This window comes from Prinia subflava, chromosome 7, assembly GCF_021018805.1.
Source record: "Prinia subflava isolate CZ2003 ecotype Zambia chromosome 7, Cam_Psub_1.2, whole genome shotgun sequence".
Classification (NCBI taxonomy): Eukaryota; Metazoa; Chordata; class Aves; order Passeriformes; family Cisticolidae; genus Prinia; species Prinia subflava.
Window position 1 is genome coordinate 36779993 of NC_086253.1, and position 17622 is coordinate 36797614.

At 34.4% G+C, this 17622-nt stretch overlaps 1 protein-coding gene across 2 annotated transcripts in view; it reads left to right on the top strand.

The window, feature by feature from the left end:
• Positions 1-17622, top strand: part of GPM6A (glycoprotein M6A) — a 116268-nt gene that overhangs the window by 68226 nt on the left and 30420 nt on the right. Inside the window, exon 2 of one of the 2 annotated variants that reach the window (XM_063402180.1) lies at positions 7582-7774. In XM_063402180.1, the coding sequence (XP_063258250.1) occupies positions 7582-7774 (193 nt within the window). Of the gene's footprint in view, positions 1-6539; positions 7775-17622 lie in introns of those variants that run through there. The other variant, XM_063402179.1, reaches the window with a different exon arrangement.

Consider the following 17622-nt stretch of genomic DNA (forward strand, 5'->3'; position numbering starts at 1 on the left):
TATATTTCTGATGTAGGAGGTACCATGATTATTAGTGAGCTTGCTGAATTACTTTTTTTCTGTAGTGACTGCAGTTTGTTAAACACTACAAATTGAACTGGACTACTGAGTTCTTAACAAGGAACAAGGGACAGTTCTGGATGAAATCATCCCTAATATTAAACAGTGTACAAAAAAATGAACTAATTCTATTACCCTTGTTCAGATTTAACTGTTTTCTGTTACTCAGATCAATACAGCATCCATATGAGAAAGGGAGGGAGAGATTTTGTGTAATGTACTGTATTTTATTAAAACACTATGTAATCCCCAGATCACCATATTTCAAATTAAAATAACTGTGAAAGAAGGAACTTTAACATTTGCATACGCACTAAGGATAAAAAGTTATTCATAAATGAATTTGTAAATTAGGTCTTTGAAGGTCTTAGTAATTTTCTTTTTGAAAAAAAATTTGCTGCACAATTTTCTAAATGTTCTAAAAATATTGGTGCTGCTACCATTTTTACAAACTTAAAAATAAAAAAACACTTGCATTCCAGGAAACCCTTGAATTTACAGTGGACTGCTGACCTAGGCTGATACTAGAATTCTAAAATCTCTAACTAAAACTTCTCAAAGAACTAAACTCAGTTTAGAAAAGTTTTTACCATATATTTTCCTAGTATGAGTACTGAGCAATCTTGTTATAGAGTAAATGAGCAGTTTATTATTTCAATTTTTTTTTTCAAAATCGTAATAAAAGTGAGCTGAACTCAGTTATGTTCCTTAGACTGTGGCCATTCTATTCATTTTGCTTTAATGACTACAGAGAAGATTCAGAGTATTTTCTGCATTTCAAATTATGTTGAAGAATCAAATATTTTACCTTTATTACTTCAGTTTCAAGTATTTCAGTATTTAGCCACATAAGAAAACATCATTTCTTAAAGCTGTCAATAAAGATGTGACTTTTTTGTCACTAAAGAATTCCTGACATACACATTCAGCTCTTGAGGCTGCATTTTCAGACCACTTTATTACAGGTATGAAATTTTCCTTTTAATTTTTGTTTTGAAACCTCATTGAAGGAATTTATTGGGGTTTTTTATGTTAGTGAAAGTCATTTGTATCAAGCTATAGACAAAATGTCATAGTAAATAGGATGCAAAATTGTGGCTTTTTATGCTGCAAAATGATCATTTTTGATGTTGGCCTGGGGCCACTGGCAGATATCTGTGTCCAGACCTGATATGTCCATAGTGAGATAATCCAAGGATCATTCAAATATCTGAAGTTATATTATTTTTATGACTGAATGTTTCCCTAAGATGGAGAAATCAGAGCATGGGTGGGATAGATGTTGCAAAGGTAAACATTTTGTTGCATTTTTGTTAAAAGAGGAATTGTGTGAGATGTTACAGAGCAGTTTCTGGCCTCAAGTTGTAGAGAGGTTTATCCTTCATATAATTCCCTGGGCAGCAATCTTATCCAAACCAGTCCACAAAGGTGGTTTCTGGGATTTTTTTTTTTTTTTTTTTTTTTAATACAAGGTAATGTAAGCACAGTGGTCTGGTGAAGGGCTGGGTTTGTGGGAGCTGCTTCCACGATCCAGGATAACCAGACTAAATTTTCACTGCACAAAGTTGTCATCTTGGCTAATGGAATTCTCATGAACAAACACACATTATAGTGATTTTGACAATGCAAAGTGTTAGGTATGTCAATTTAGTTTGAGGCATTTTGCACCTAAATGAGAAAAAGACTTTATAATTCCTCTTAGCCTTGGTCCCATACTGAGTGCAGTAACTGAAGCAACAATTAATTGCACAATGACTGTAAAAGCCTAAGGACTAACATTTCCATTTTCAGTAGTAGCTAATATCTGATTAGTTAATATGCAGCCACATTGTGGAAATAAGTCAAAGTAGATCCAGTAACGATACACAATTTAATATGTAAAAGGATGCATTCATATTTGGTTTTTTATTTTCATGCAATTGGTTGTCTATTTCCTAAAATCCTTTTGTGTTTGTTGGGACATTATTCTTACTTTTCTACATATGTTTCTTACAAGTTTTCAATGTCTCATTTACTTGTTCACTGTAGTCAGGATACCAGAATTAATTTTGTGGTAATATTACTCTTTGTTGCTTGATAGGTAATTCTATACTTGTCAGCATTCTATTGAAGATTAATCTAAATGAGAAATCACCTCCTGAACAAAACTAATAAACAATTTCAGTTGTTAGCATTACTGGTCTAGTTTCCAGTAGATATAATACTGTATATTGGAGATGGTGTATAATGTATAATGGAGATATTGTATTGATATTGTATAATGGAGATTGTGGAGCAGCGTGGGATGTTTTCCATTAATGAGCACAATAGGGATTGTGTATATAGCACTCCTTGAGGAGGTTTTCCAAATCAAAGTACAGAGGTGATCCTTGATGAGTCATTCTCAAATGTTGCTTCACCTCGTTTGCTGCTTGTGAAACCACATTGTGAATATCTTGTCTTGCTTCTGTCCTTGGGGATGGTATTGAGGGAGCTGTATTTCTTCTACCTGCTGCTATTCTGTGATGTCCTTGAGACCAGTTTCAGATCAGGAAGTCATACCACATGTTGAGTAATTTAAGGGTATGAGATATAAGTAAAAAGTGTTGCTGTTTGTTCAATACATTGTGTTTTGATGGCTGTGTTTATCAATTAAAATATTACATAAGAGTAGCTTGACTTGAGGTTAAGTCTAGCTTAATAGAATTCAGAAGTAAATATTCATGTTTCGTGATGGGGCTATGAAATTCTATTTGAGTTGATTAGCCCTGAAAGCTGTGTGACAAGTGGTACAAATTTAGATATGAAGAAAATGCATGCCTAGCCAGGCATGGAAGACACAGACTATTCTGTTATTTTGTTTTCTGTTTCAAGTTTTGGACTATGTTGTCCTGTCCTCTACCATTAGATAGAAAACTCTTTAAGAAAAATAATTCAAGAAAAAATGTTATTGATATGTTGTATGTTCTTCAAAGGTACTTGTTCTTATTGGAGATATAATTATTTGTGATTAACCAGTATATCTTTGGATTTGTAGTCTCTGATTAATCATTTAGGTGTTCCAGCTGCAAATGAGTTGGAAAGAATGAAAAAATAAAAAACAGAATACCTTTTTATATTTTCTATGTTCATATTTATATATATATTTGAATATTGATTTTCTTCCTGTTAATATTTGAGGTGAATTGGTTTTCTTAACCTTTTATGTAAAAGGCAGTAGCATAACAGCATTTTGAAACTGGTTCTGATATCACTGATTTAACTTCACTTTCACAGATAGAAGTAGCAAGAGATGTAAGTCCTGAATCTTTTTTTTTCTTTTAATATACTTACCAGAAATAGATTGAGGATTTTATTTGTTAGTTATATGTCCAGATCTACACTAAGGAGAAAGAGTTCATATATCACTAACACACAAAGAAATTATTGTGGTGATTAAATTTGTGTGCATAATTAGAGGTAAATCACAGGGAAATTTTCTTCTTCTGCTAGATACTTAGATTTTTTTTTGCCTTCCTAATATGGAGATTGTATAAACAGAAAGCTTATTTTTTGGCTGATGCACTTGAAGATATAATAGAATATTTACACCCAGACCCCAGAAACTAGAAGAGATCTGCACAGATTTGCTTGTATAAGGAAGTTTGGATAGCTATATCAAGAATATTTCTGATGTAGACAATAATAGTTGTTCCAAGAGGAACAAAGAGGTAGTTGTCTGTGAGATATTTGTTGACTGGAAATGGATGCATGTAGTGCACCATTAATATGTTGCATTTTGATAGTTGAATACAACCAGTATCTGGAGTTTTATTTTAACCACTTAAAATAAAATTTCTCATCACCTTCTCTGCATTTCATGACTAAATTTTCTCTATGGAATTATTTTAATAAAATAGAGAAAAGAAAGAACAGTACAGACCTTCATGTTGAAAACTGCAAAAAAGAATAGTGTTTTTGATTACTTGCTATGGTTTTGGTAAAGACACAAGGTCCCAGAAGATTTAGATTTTTACCTGAAGGAAAAACATTTGTACACATAAGCAAAATAATAAGGGTAGATGCTGAAATACATAGCACAAGCTTATTGTGCAGAGTGAAACCTTTGGAATATACTGAAAAACTGTATTTGAAGATGAAAACAAACATCAAAGGAGCATACAACCTTTTTCATCTTCCCTAGTAATTATTCCTGTGACTGTATGTGTTAACTGCCTTGTGAAGAGGGTGTTGGGAGAGGTGAATGACTGCCTGTCTCCCACAGACACACACATCTCACAGCTGAGTCACACCCTGGCTGGTGATTCAATATCACTGTGCAGGTTAAAATAGCATTTCTATTGTTCTGGTATTAAACAGCCATTTCCACATTCTGAACAGCTGAAAGAAAAGAATTGGAGCAGATATTACCTATAGCACATTACCTTGTATGGTGTATGAATGATGTGTAATATCCATTTTAAAGTTGTAGTGCTGATTCATTGCTTTTCTTTAGTTTTGAGTTGATTTTACAACACTGAAAACTGTGGAGTTACTCGTGAAGTAAGCAGTGAGACAGGTAGTAGTAGGGCTTTGGAAGAGCTAAATAAATGATCAAGGCTTTGACAAGATATGATTATTTGAAAATTTCATGTGGCTGAATTAATTTTTTCCCAGTATTTTTATGAATGAAAAAATCTTAAGTTAGTGAAATATACCACTAAAAGCTTCCCTCAAAGGCCTATAAACATGAACTGTTTTAATGCAAGAGATGGATAGAAGCACTTCTTCACAAACTATAAATTTGTTTATTATTCTACAAATTTTGAAGTGATGGGGGGAAAGAAACTAATTTTTTTTTTGATTAAAGTTTTCCTTGATTTGTACATTATTGCATCTATCATTTATACTGTTTTTACTTTGTTATTCTACTTTACTATACTTTTACACTGTTTTACTATAGTAAAGCTCAAGTAATATCACTCACTGGGGTTTTTGATGATATCTGAATTTGTGACATCTGAGTGTGTGCTCAACTCTCACTGGATCTAGACACTGAGGTGCAGCTGCTTCAGGTGGTAAAGCACGGCCAGCAGTTCCCAGACAACAGTGCACACAAATTTCTCTTTTCCATTTCATCGGTTTTTACCCTACTGTCATCTCTCCCCTTCTTTTTTTACTTTGTCATATAATGTTGATAGATGTACTGTGATACTAGTTTCCTGAGGCTTTTTCTGCCCTTATTCTGTGTTGAAAATGGCAATGGGTGTTTTGTGATAAACTCTGATGTCAGGTAACTATGTATTGTCATGTAGTTCTTGTTCAGTTAACTTATTTTAAATATGTATTTCTTAGGCTTTTGCTTTTAAGACAGTAGATTTCCTGTAGAATTATTTTTTCCTAGCATTTGTATAGTCTTTTAAACACTGAAGAAGTAATCACAGTTGTTATTATTAAGGGTAATCTTAGAAAACAGGACCAAAGGAATTTTAAGAGGTTCCTGCAGTTATCTGCATGCAGAATTAATTACTCTAAAAGCATGTATACATTTTTTCAAAGATCTTGCACTGATTAAAAGCATGAAGCCCTTGGGTATAAAACCCCCATAGTCTGTCACTGAAGAAAGACTCAGTGATCCCTGGGCATCCAAATCCTTGTGCTGCTGAAGAGGGAGAGCTGCCTGCTGCCACTACGATGGAATGGCAGGAATTGCAAGGACGATTTGCTCTTCACCCAGTAATGTATGGGCTCAGAGACAAGGTGGGGAAATGAATGCTCTCATCTAAAAGTCTGGAAGGTGTTACACCCACAGTGTGATGAATGCTGGAGGTGGGTGACTTGTACAACAGGTTACTCAGCAAGGCTTTGGCAGCAGTTTAAATGTATGCATTTACACATTTTACCACTGGCATTTCACAGTTGGCTCTGATACACTAAATTATCTTTAAACAGAAGAAGTCTCAAGTTATAACTTTCTCTTTTTATACAACTGGCATGCATACTTGGGTATTATTTTGCCTTTTATATATTTAGTATATATTTTTTAGTTTATATGTATTTATATGTTTAGTGTACCATATTTTTTACCAGGAGCTATCCAGCCACTTGAATACTGCCTTCCATAATATTACTTATATTTACAAAATAGCAAGGGTTTTCTACATGGGTAATATATGTACATATTTGAAAATGGCTTAAACTGTGTTCTCTTGAGGGAATCTTGCATATAGATTTATAGATATATAAATGCTAAAGAAATATATATGGCTATTGAATATTTGTTCATTAAAAGCAGTAAATGAAGGTTTTAACATACAGAGGGAATTAATACTTTGCTTGTCTAGGCTAAAGGAAATAGAAACATACCAAATTAAGGGACAAAATTTTAAATTACGTAGCAAAGTTGCGTTTGAGAATTAGACAGAATGAAAGTAGACATACTGTCTTTAAAGAATGGCTTTTTTTCTTTTGATATGTCTCTGGTACTATGATCTAGCATAGCCTAAAGCCTTTGCAACATTGACTCACACCTGTTGAACATCTTATACGTAATTTTTAATTGGTCTTTGTCTGTATAAATATTTAAAATCTATATGCTTCACTTTGTTTTCTATTCAGGTCCTTTTTGCTATAAACTGGTAGTTTTTAGGAGAAAACACAGCTTCTGATTATTGAGTCAATGCCTGCTTGTCTTCTCTCAGCCAGTGGTTCCCACCTTCTCTGTCCCTTCAGAAGGCAGTAGGAAGGGTTCCTTGGGATGTAAGAGGTATTATGGGACTGAGGAGATTTGGAGGAGTCAGAGATGCTGCATTCATGAAACTAGGCAGGGCAGTGCCAGAAACTTGAGCACACTTACTGAAGAAATGTTTTTTTTTTGTGGAACTGGGCACTGGTTTAGACACTGTGATGGTGGGAAAAGAGGCTGGCAATTTATAACTCAAGAGCAATTACCTTCACTTAAGAAACATCACACAGGGTAAAATATATTGAGAGAAAATTCAAATATATATTTTTTCTAATTATGTGCTTTTTGGTGGATGTCTATTTATTCTTGTGAGGTATTTGTGTGATACACAAAGAGCTGGTGTTGCAGGCAGGAGCAGTTCTGTTTGATTTTTGGGGTGTTTTTTTTTTGTTTGTTTGGTTTTTTTGGTTTGGTTGTTGTTTGTTTGTTTGTTTGTTTGTTTTGGTGATGGTTTCCTGTTATTAAGAGTCCTCTTCAGTAATCAGAGAACTGACCAGCAGGAATTGTGAATATAGGTGTAACTTAGGACTAACACTGTAACCTGTTCTGAATAAAAACATGAAGGTCTGCAAGGAACTAACTGTTTAACCTTTCCTATTAATCAGATGGCATGTCTACATTTAATAGGTCAAATAGCAACTGAGAAAACTCAGAAGCTGGATTAACCTTTCACAGGTTTTCTGACAGTCGTTGTTATACTTGACCTAAACTATCTTTGGGCTACAGCCTTTAATTTTCAGAAGTGTTTCTCATGAATAAAACATTCTTTTTGCTTTTTGGATATAATTTAGTAGCATTTTTTTTTTTCTTTTTTTCAGGATGTTTTGAGTGTTGCATCAAATGCCTGGGAGGCATTCCTTATGCATCTTTGATTGCTACTATCCTGCTCTATGCTGGAGTTGCACTGTTCTGTGGCTGTGGGCATGAAGCACTTTCAGGAACCGTCAACATTCTGCAAACCTACTTTGAGATGACAAGATCTGCAGGAGATGTTATTGATGCCTTTACCCTGTAAGTCTGCTGTTCTATTAAATAGTTTCCTTTTAAAACTGCTGAAAAATTCCACTAGGGATATAAATTTGACTCAAGAAAATCAAATTTTTCAAATCACAGAAAAAAATGTTTTGAATAAGCTTAGCAGATTAAGTTTTGACTAAGCTGATATTTTTAGTATTTACAAGCAATTTGTAATACTATTAAATATCTCACAGTTTTAATTAATTACTAAAATGTACTTCATATAATAGTGATAAATCTGTTCCATGCATCCTTGCATTTAAAAAGTCAACCAACCAAACAACAGAACCCCAATATCCACAAAACTCTAAATAGGTAAAGCAGACTTGTGCAACAAGTAACAGTTCTGGGAATAAACACTGTAAAGAAGCAACCAAGGAGTTGTGCAGATCCCTGAGACTTGAAATGTCAAAATTCTATTACCTCTGGCTTTTCTAGAATTAAGCTGTTTTGAAGGTTTCATGCTTTCCTATTTCTGAAAATCTGTTTCTGGAAGACCTTTATTTTGCTGAGCATCAGCTTCTATTGGTTAAATTTATTACATTTAAAAAATAACTTACTGTATGCTGAAATAAAATTAAATGCTTTCTTGTATCTTTAAATTGTCTCTTTAAAATATGACTTTCTTAGATATTTGAAATTCAAATTCTTATATGGCTGATAATGGTTGTAACTAAAACTGAAGAAACCTATCCTTAAATTTATGATTATTTTATTTCATGAATATTTTTCGTAAAAGTGAAGTGATTTGATCATCAAAAACATTGACCTCTTATGATGGATAGCTCCATAATAAAAATCTCAGGGCTTAGCAGTGATCAAAAACAAATCAAGTACCACCAAGTGGAAAAATCAAAGTGAAACAGAGAACATCCTTGTGCCATTGTATAAGTCCATCTTTCACTCATATCATATATGCTGTACACAACTTTGGTGCCTCAAAGAATGTAAAGAAAGAAGGATTATAGGACAGAAGATACATGGTTAAAAATGAGTATAGGTGGATTCTTCAGTCTAGAAAGAGGGTGATTAGGAACTGTTACACACATGGTCTGTAAATTCACAGTATTATGAATAAGACATGCAATATTAGATTGTCTTTCTATTACAGAACAAAAAGTTGGAGATTTCAGAGGAAAGTAGTAGGCACCAGATTCAGCAGGAGCAAGTACTTCAGTTTTTTCCAAGCAAAACTATAAACCTGTTTGCATATTACAAATGCCAGAAGTTTTTATGGCTTCGAGGGAAGACTGGATAATCTTAGAAAACAAATCCATTCATGATTTCTGATGACACACAGATTTATCTGGCTCAGAAAGTCACAAAGGCTAGGCTAGTGTTGGACGTTATCCTGTTGACTTGTCTGCTCTTACTCTTCCCTTATATTCATTGTTTGACATAGAGAAATGAATAGGATATGTATATTTGATCTGACTGAGTAATGTTGTTTGCATGAGAGCTAGAAATGGATCTGAAATTTCCTAGCTTTTCTTGGGTTATGTTATTGACATCCTATCCAAAGCTTCTCTGCAAATTTTAGGTGTACTCACTGTGGGATTAGTAGCCAGAAGGGAGCATGGACCAAATAAGTACATCACTGCTATGCCAAATTAAAATTTCTTCTTTGGATCAAGGAATTTTTATGTCCTTGTATATAGTGGGTCAAGGGCAAGATGTATCTTCTGCTTTGCCTTTTTGGATTGTCATTTAGAATAATGAGTCTGGCTCGACTTGGTGGCTAAGGTTCACTGTTATCTTGAATGAAAGATCAGTCATTTTATTAGGCTCTAACTTATTTTATTAGTCCCTAGGAAGCTATTAGTGCAGAACAGCCTCAAATCAATGCTTTCTCTTCATAGCACATTTTCCAGCTTCTCTCTGTCACATACTAAAGTGAAAGTATCAGTCAGGGAATATAGTCCAAATACATATAATTCACCATGAAAGATTAAGGAATTGTAAAGGTAATTTTTTCTGCCCTGGCATTTGTTTTTCTTAGCTAGTAGCTTTTGGATCTGTTTGTTTTCTTTGTTTAGCTAAAGAGATATTAAAACCATTCTTTCTTTGGCAGACCTACTGTAATGAAATTTGCTTTTATTCGGCATTGAAAGGTATATCTAAACTTTTGTCTTAAAGTCAAGAGGAGCAAAAATTTTGACTAAACGCAGATAAGGCATTGCTGGGAACTGTAGGACTCTCAAAGAAATTTGAATGGTAATTTTCTACCTGTTTAAGTAGATATTACACTGCTTATGAAATAAGTTTGTAGGGAGAATAAATCCTTTATATTTTCTCACAAGTATTAATTAACCATTGGCAGTACAAAAGCTGTATAGTAATTATACTTTTGAAAGACCAAAAACCAGAAAGAATAATATGTAAGTAGAGATAAACACTATAGTGCCTACATTCTTAAAACAATACATATTGACATGGAAATAAAACCTAGGGTTTTTTTTTTTTTTTTTCTGATTAAAAATTATAAGAACTTCAAAAAAATCTAGCAGTGTGCTCTACTCAGCTGTAATTTTTAAAGGTTATTTAATACAGGCTCTTAATGCTTCTAGTGCTGTGAAGTGTCTGAGGCTGGCCTGGGGTCTGTCCTTCTGTGATAAATGTACCAGGCTGATGCTGCAGTGGAGTGAAGTGGATTAGATTCTGTTTAATCATGCTTGTGGTTTCTGTCTATTTTTTTATTAGCATGCTGGATTTCAAATGTCCTTCAGCATAAAAATCAATTCCTATCTGAAAGGTGTTTATGTGGGTGGCAAGAGAGAAATGCTGTTCTAACTGTGTTCACAAGTGTTTATTCTGAATGCAAATACACAACTCACAAGCCCCCTGTATCTTTTATCTCTGTCAATGCAGCTACTGAATGTAATTTAGAAGAAGCAGTAGACCCCTGTAGAGAAAGCACGGCCTAATGAAGGCATGAACAAAATCTGAAACACCCTCTAAATGCCTAAAATAAAAGCCAAAATACCTAGATCCAACGAGGCCATTCAGAAACTTCTGTATCAATGTCCTGAGGACATCAACAACCCTGGCCTCTCCTAGGGCCTCCCCTGTCAGCTTTCCCATGGTCCAGGACCACATTTCAGTGAAGCCAGAGGGGTTCAGACCCTCAACACAGCCTCTCCTGCCCATGAAGTTGGGGCTGCTCTGGGCTGCCCACACTCCACATGATGCCTCAACACTTGGGAGAGATTAATTAACTACAAACCTGCAATAGACAGCAAAGTTCCCTTGGAGCATTCAGCCCTTGCGGATTCAGCCAAGAGCAATAACCCTGTGTAATAAAAGAGGTGGTCTGAGTGCTGGTCTTGCAGAGTTGTCCCTCATTCCATCTCCCTGGACTGCTGTCGAATCCGAAGAGTATATACCACCTGCAGATCATATCTGCTGTGGAAATATTGACAAGTAGTAAATATTTGTATTTAAAAATTATGAGCAAGTTTTGCAGCTGTCATTTGAATTCTATAAATGCCAGTGAGCTACATGCATTTTTCTCAAATTTATGGTTTTTGTTCCAAGTTAAAAGAATGTTCATTGTCAATAATTCCAAAGTTATGGAGGCAACCTAGAGAGACACTGGTTAGGGTAGAGTGTGTGGGTTTTTTTGTTTGATTTTTTTAGGGGGAAAGTATCCTGTAATAATATTTGAAACCCAAAAACTTCTAAGAAAAATATTTTTTTTAAAAAGGATTTTGTCTCAAAGCACCAGATTTTTAAAGCTCCTGACTTTAATTTCCTCAGGGGAGAAAGGTAAAATAACTATTCTAAATACTTGAAAGCTGCTATAAATCAAATGTGTTCAAATTCATGAGAAAACATGCTATATAGACAGGTATTCTTATGGAGAGAACATATAATCAAAAATCACACAGGTGAATGGTAGACTTTTCTCTCTTTAGACACTTTTAAATCCATGAACTTTTAATAAATTGGATGGCTATAAAAAACATTTGTAATTATCAGTATGTGACCTTTTCACTGGGCCTAACCTCTAATTATATGGCTTTCTGAATGACTTTTGTGAAGTTTCATATCCCATAGTTCCAGAATTTTTCACTATCAACATTATCACTGTTCTAATGGTAGCTGTTTCCCTCCACCCGTTCCCCCACTAAGTGAAGGAATGCCTGTCTGGGAATTTGCAGAAGTCATAAGCTTCTTTGGGGGGGATGTGGATTCTTTCAGTGGCTGTAGAGTAGTTATTTTAATGCTTTGTGATCTAAAGGAAGCCTAAGAAAGTACATATGATGCTTTAAAATATCCTGAGAACTGCTTTTATAATATTTAACTGCAAGAGGTGAATGGTTTATGTTGCTGACTTTGTCAGTTTAACAGCTCTGTAGGTTTCACTAAAACTGAGCAATCACCTTGAGGTGAATGTGGTATTCAGCTATTTTCCTAACAACTTAATCAAATGCAGCAAACACTCTTTGAAAAGTACCAGGCATAACTAGTTTTTCTTACTTAATCACTGACTTTGAGAAGATTACAAAGTCAGCAGAAGCAGACATATGATCATCAAGCATGTATCTCATGAGCTGGATTTTTACATTTTTCTGGTGTTTGGAACAAATTCCAAAAGAAGATTTAGAAAGTCAGCAGCACAAGGTATGTTTTGTGTATTTCCCAACAGCGTCCTTTTCCAGTTCTTTCTCTTTAGAACACAAGGCCAGTTAGTGCCATCTGTCACATGTTTGTGATATATAGGCCATGGAACAAGGGAATCATGCTCTTAGAGTCTAAAAGGAAGAAATCTCCCTGATAGTAACATTAAGCCCATTTTCCTACTAGAGTCAAAGCTAATTCAGGTCATTGTGAATTCACTTCCTTTAAAGGTGTGAAACCAAATAGTAAACTAAATGAGGTTGCAATATGTAAATCTGTTGTCACTGTATTCTTTACAGAAAATTTCATAGACACTGCGTTGGTACCATCTTCCTAGGTCTAAAAATTTCCTTCCTTTCACAATGTAAAACCTGTGTTTCAGGTACTGCCAAGTTTGATGCTTGCTGATGAATTTCTGTTAGAGTACAGTCAGGTTTTATTAGGATGGTATGGTTTTGTAGAATACATATGTTTGAACAACAGTTTTCTTTTGAGTAAAACAAACAAAAAAATGGTGTAGAATCTTTTATATCTCCCCTCTTAGTGATAAAAAAACCAATGTTTTGAGAGGTAGATAAATGGATGTAATGATTTTCTGTCTTTTTTTTTTGTTGACTTTGCTGCTATCACAAGTTAAATGCTGCTAGCACTTAAATATTACTGTTATCGTAAATATTTCTACACTTGTATTAGTGAAATACTGTGAAAGCTATTACAATGTGACTCATAATAAAGGAAAGCTAATATGAAATGTTATATTTATAAACATTTGCATTAGACTGTGTGATGATTCTGTGTAAGGCATCTACTTAATACACAATAGTAGTCGTCTGGTTTTCCTTATACATTTTTGATCTCTTACAAAAGCTTGGCATTCTTTAAATCTGAACATACATTATGTTTTTAATACTATTTGTGTTATGGAAAGCAAAAAATATAAGGCTCTGTATTAAATAATTACTAATTTATGCAGGCCTGTGCTGTAGCATGTCTGGAAACAGCAACTGACATTGAAGATTGAAGTTACCTCTGCATTGAATATTCAACCTTGACCCACAATTGGCAGGAACCACCAGAGTACAATGTCATTGAAGATGTAGTTTACTTAAGGAGAACGGTTTTTATTTCATTGGAATAATTGGTTCACATTAAATAGCAACAACACTGGACAAATACAGTATATTAAATAATATTATAATAAATAAATATTATATGCAGAACACAGAATTTTAGATCTGGTATCACTGGCAGATACCTCAAATATGGCAAAAAATATTAACATGACCTTTACAGGATTATACAGTGCTGAAAAATCACATTTACTGCCTACTCCGCTATATTATGTAGTCCACTTTTCTGTATTCTGTTAAAGGCAATAGCAGTGAGAACTTATGTAAGTAAAATTTACGATTTGGAAATTACCTGCAAAGACATAGTCCTCATTTTATGAAATTTAATAAGGAAATTCACACCACAGTGCACCACAGAGCACCACAGTGGAATAATCTGGAAAATTCATAGCAGTGCATGCGAACACTAGCAGAGTGATCTTACATAAAGAATTTATTGGTCTTCTCCTGTGCAAATAGAGTATCCTACTTTTTAGCAGCCATCTGTATTATTTAGTACTGTGTTAAGTAGCTCTCCTTCCTGGTTGACTGGAATCTTAGATTAGCTGTAATCCCTTCATGTCTTGTGATTTTTTCCTTTTTCTATAGGTGGTTCATCTCCATAGAAATGTTTTTTTCTTTTTTAACTACCTTTATTTCCCTTTAGTCTTAGTTCACTTTGCAAACAGATAAAATGGAAAGCATAAATTTATATGTAATATCCATATTGCTACATATGCTTTATGTGCCATGTAAAACTAACTGTTTGTTCCACAGGATATCTAAAAAGGATAAATTCACTATTATGATCCCAATCTGTACATACAGTAACAAGTTGTCTGTCTTACAGCATGAGTACTTTGTATGTCTCCAAGTTTATAGTTGTACTAATGAAATACTCACAAATCCTGTTATATGCCTTTGCCACAACTTTTTACTCTTTAATGCTAAAGAAGGTTGCCTGGAAATTCAATAACCATACAACAATTCAGTAACTGTACAACAGCCATAATGTAATTCCACTAGAAGTCAGCACAGTACTCTGCATTAGTTCCAGTGAGGCTTTTGCCTTCTTCAGACAAGGCTCCTGATCTCTTCTGTAATTTGCATCTCCAAAAATCTTTCTAAGAAAGAAGTTTTGGACAGAAAAAAATTAGGTTATAAAAAAACCCCAAACAATGTTGAGGAGAAACCTTGTCCATCAGTCGCAGTAAAAATTCCGTGTTTTGTACTCAAAGATTTCATGATTACTAAAATTCTTATGCTGGATCTTTTCCTATTTCAAGGAAGTTACAAGATTCATAGAGCAGAGGTGTGTTTTGTGCTGCTTTTGCTCTTCTTCTATTAGTTTGAGAATTCTGTATGGCTTTTTAGGTGTTCTGCAAGAAATCTCTACTCAACTGTTCCATTCCCAGGAAGGAAGCAACAAACTTTTAGAGGATGATGATCTAGGGTTCTATTTTGCATGCCTGTAGAGAGTTGTACACCACAAATTGAAACCAATGGGTGCTTATGTCACTTCAGCTTTGTTTCAGAGTAGAATGAGAAAATCTGGCCCTTGGAGATTGTGAATGTAACTTGCATATTGTAGTAAGATGATCTCTTCTTTATATATTACTAACAATCTGGCTTTAGTTTTGAGCAAATGTTTTGTATGATCGCACACAAAATTTCTTCCAGAAATGCATAATCAAAGTCTCTATTTTCTTTCTATTTTATTCTGTTTCTATTTTAATAAAAATTACTTTTTGCTGGGTTTTTGGTCTTATCCTTTCTCTAGCATTAATTCTTTCTCTTATAATTTCCTGATAAAGTTTAGTTGAGCATTCTATACACCAGTTTTGTTTTCTTCTAACCTGAAATTTAGTAGTTAGACTCCTTTATTTAACCTAAAAAAAAGCTTCCTCATAGACTTATGCTGACCTTTTCTTAGTAATTCCATTTTTCCCTTCACAGTGAGACTATTTCAGTTTCGTTTACCTCATTTAGGCTGTTACTTGGGGGTTTTTGTCTTACATTGCAGGTAGTACATTAAAGGCGGAGCCCTGGTAGATCGGGGGCTGGAATAACGTGCGTCCACACCAATATGGTTCTAAGCACGTAATCCGATTTATTCTGTGAGATGGTGGGTTAAATACAGACAGAATAGTTTACAAGAACAGGTGCATTCTGATAGGCAGTGAGAATACAGAAATATGTAAGCTATTGCAGTTTAAGGTAGCCACCGTGTCTTCCCAGTAACTGTTCTATGTTAGTAACACTACTACCTTAATACATTCTTAGTAGCAGATAAGTTTATCTGCTACTACGTATGCTGAACGTACTGAGGCCTGCTAGACCAGGTCTGAGGCCTGGTCTGAGGCCCGGTTTGAGGCCCAGGTGTGGATAGCTCTACCTTATGATACAAGCTATCCTCCTACAGTACATGGCTATTATTAATTCTTCTTTCTCCCTATTGGTTTTCATTCTACAGTTTGTCTTTGCTTGTCTCCTCCTTTTCCTAACAATTTCTGTGTTTCATTTTACCAGCTATCTTCTTTCCTTGACCTGTTTAAGTCAATAGGATCATGAACTGACACCCAGAAATTGTTTCCAGCTGGTTTCCAGGAGAGCCTGAGCACATCTTTTCAAAAGTTCCACAGGGCTTGGTTTCTGGATAGCCTAAACAGACCTTTTTACTTGCAAACATCCCCTTATATCTTGTCTGTCTTATAAAAACACATTTGCAGAACTATTTCTAACAGCTTGAGACAGCTTGAGGAGGGAGGCTGCTATCTCAGTGTCTTAACAGCCTTTAGGATCAGTCCCTTAGGGGGCAAGAGGATCAGCATGGAGGCCAGCATTTCTGGTTTACAGAGTAACAGAGATTATTGTGTGTTCTAGATGTAAACATCAAGTATTCAAAATTCTCTGCAACTGAAAGAGAAAAAAAAATTAACAAACAAACAACCCCCCAAAACAGGAGAAGCCCTTCTACCCCAATGGTAACATTTGCATGTGTTTCTCACCCGTCTAAATTTTCTATGCAGACTGAAAAAATGAAAAGGCAGTTTTTCATTAGATATTGTACTATGGTAATCTTACTAACATTTCAGTACTTTGATTACTATTATTTTATTTTTACTATAATATTTGGTATTTTTTTAGCATGGGAATATATCTAATTTCCTGAAACTACTTACATTCAGAGAGTATAGGTACAGTTTACTGGTAATCATATTCTATTTAACACGTGTAACATCTTAATATCATTGTATATGTTGGAGAAATTATGTTATAAATTTGGGAATAGAAAGGTGAGACAGAATTATAAATTCAGGAATACTAGTAATATCTAGTATTGTGGTTGGTAGGCCAATGAAAACCTTTGGAAATATTAGGCTTTTATCACTTGATCAGGCTGAAGTGTGCACATAATCTATTTGAATATAATGGTTTTCTGGGCAGCATGAGAATCGTGTCACAAGGCAAACCTAGTGTGTGAACTTTAGCTGTTAAATACAACTAAAAGTCTGTAGTGCAGTTCAATGTTAATCAAATTTTAAAAAATGAACTATTCCTAGCAAGTATGTAGATTTTTCCAGAACAATATTAACACACTTTTCACAAAAACCTGCTGAACATAGATATGATCATTCAACAAATTATTTTATTTCTTGCTGATTTATTATAATTGTTAATATTTAAATTTGCCAAAACACCATGAAAATACACAGTAGGAAATCTGCAACATTGGTCTGACTCACTAAGAAGGCTTTTACTCACCTCTGACTTGTCTCTGCTGGGATAGTCTACTTGGTACTCGGTTTCAACCTGTTCATCAAGGAGTTAGCATTGATGGCTTCCCTGAATACTTTCTGCCAGAAGAAGAAAGTGTTTTCTCTAGAGATACTTTAAATATGCTTCTTGTTGGATAGAATCCAGATTCAGACTAATAAATTAAGGAGTCTAGTTAATGTGGAATAATTAATTACCTAACAGCAGATAAAGAACTAAAAATTGAAGGATCAGCTTGATTTAAATCACAATTTAAAAACAGTAACATTTTTGTTTTTAACATTTCTGAACACAACGTTGTGAGGTAAGGCAGATCCAGAATCCATGGGAATCTAC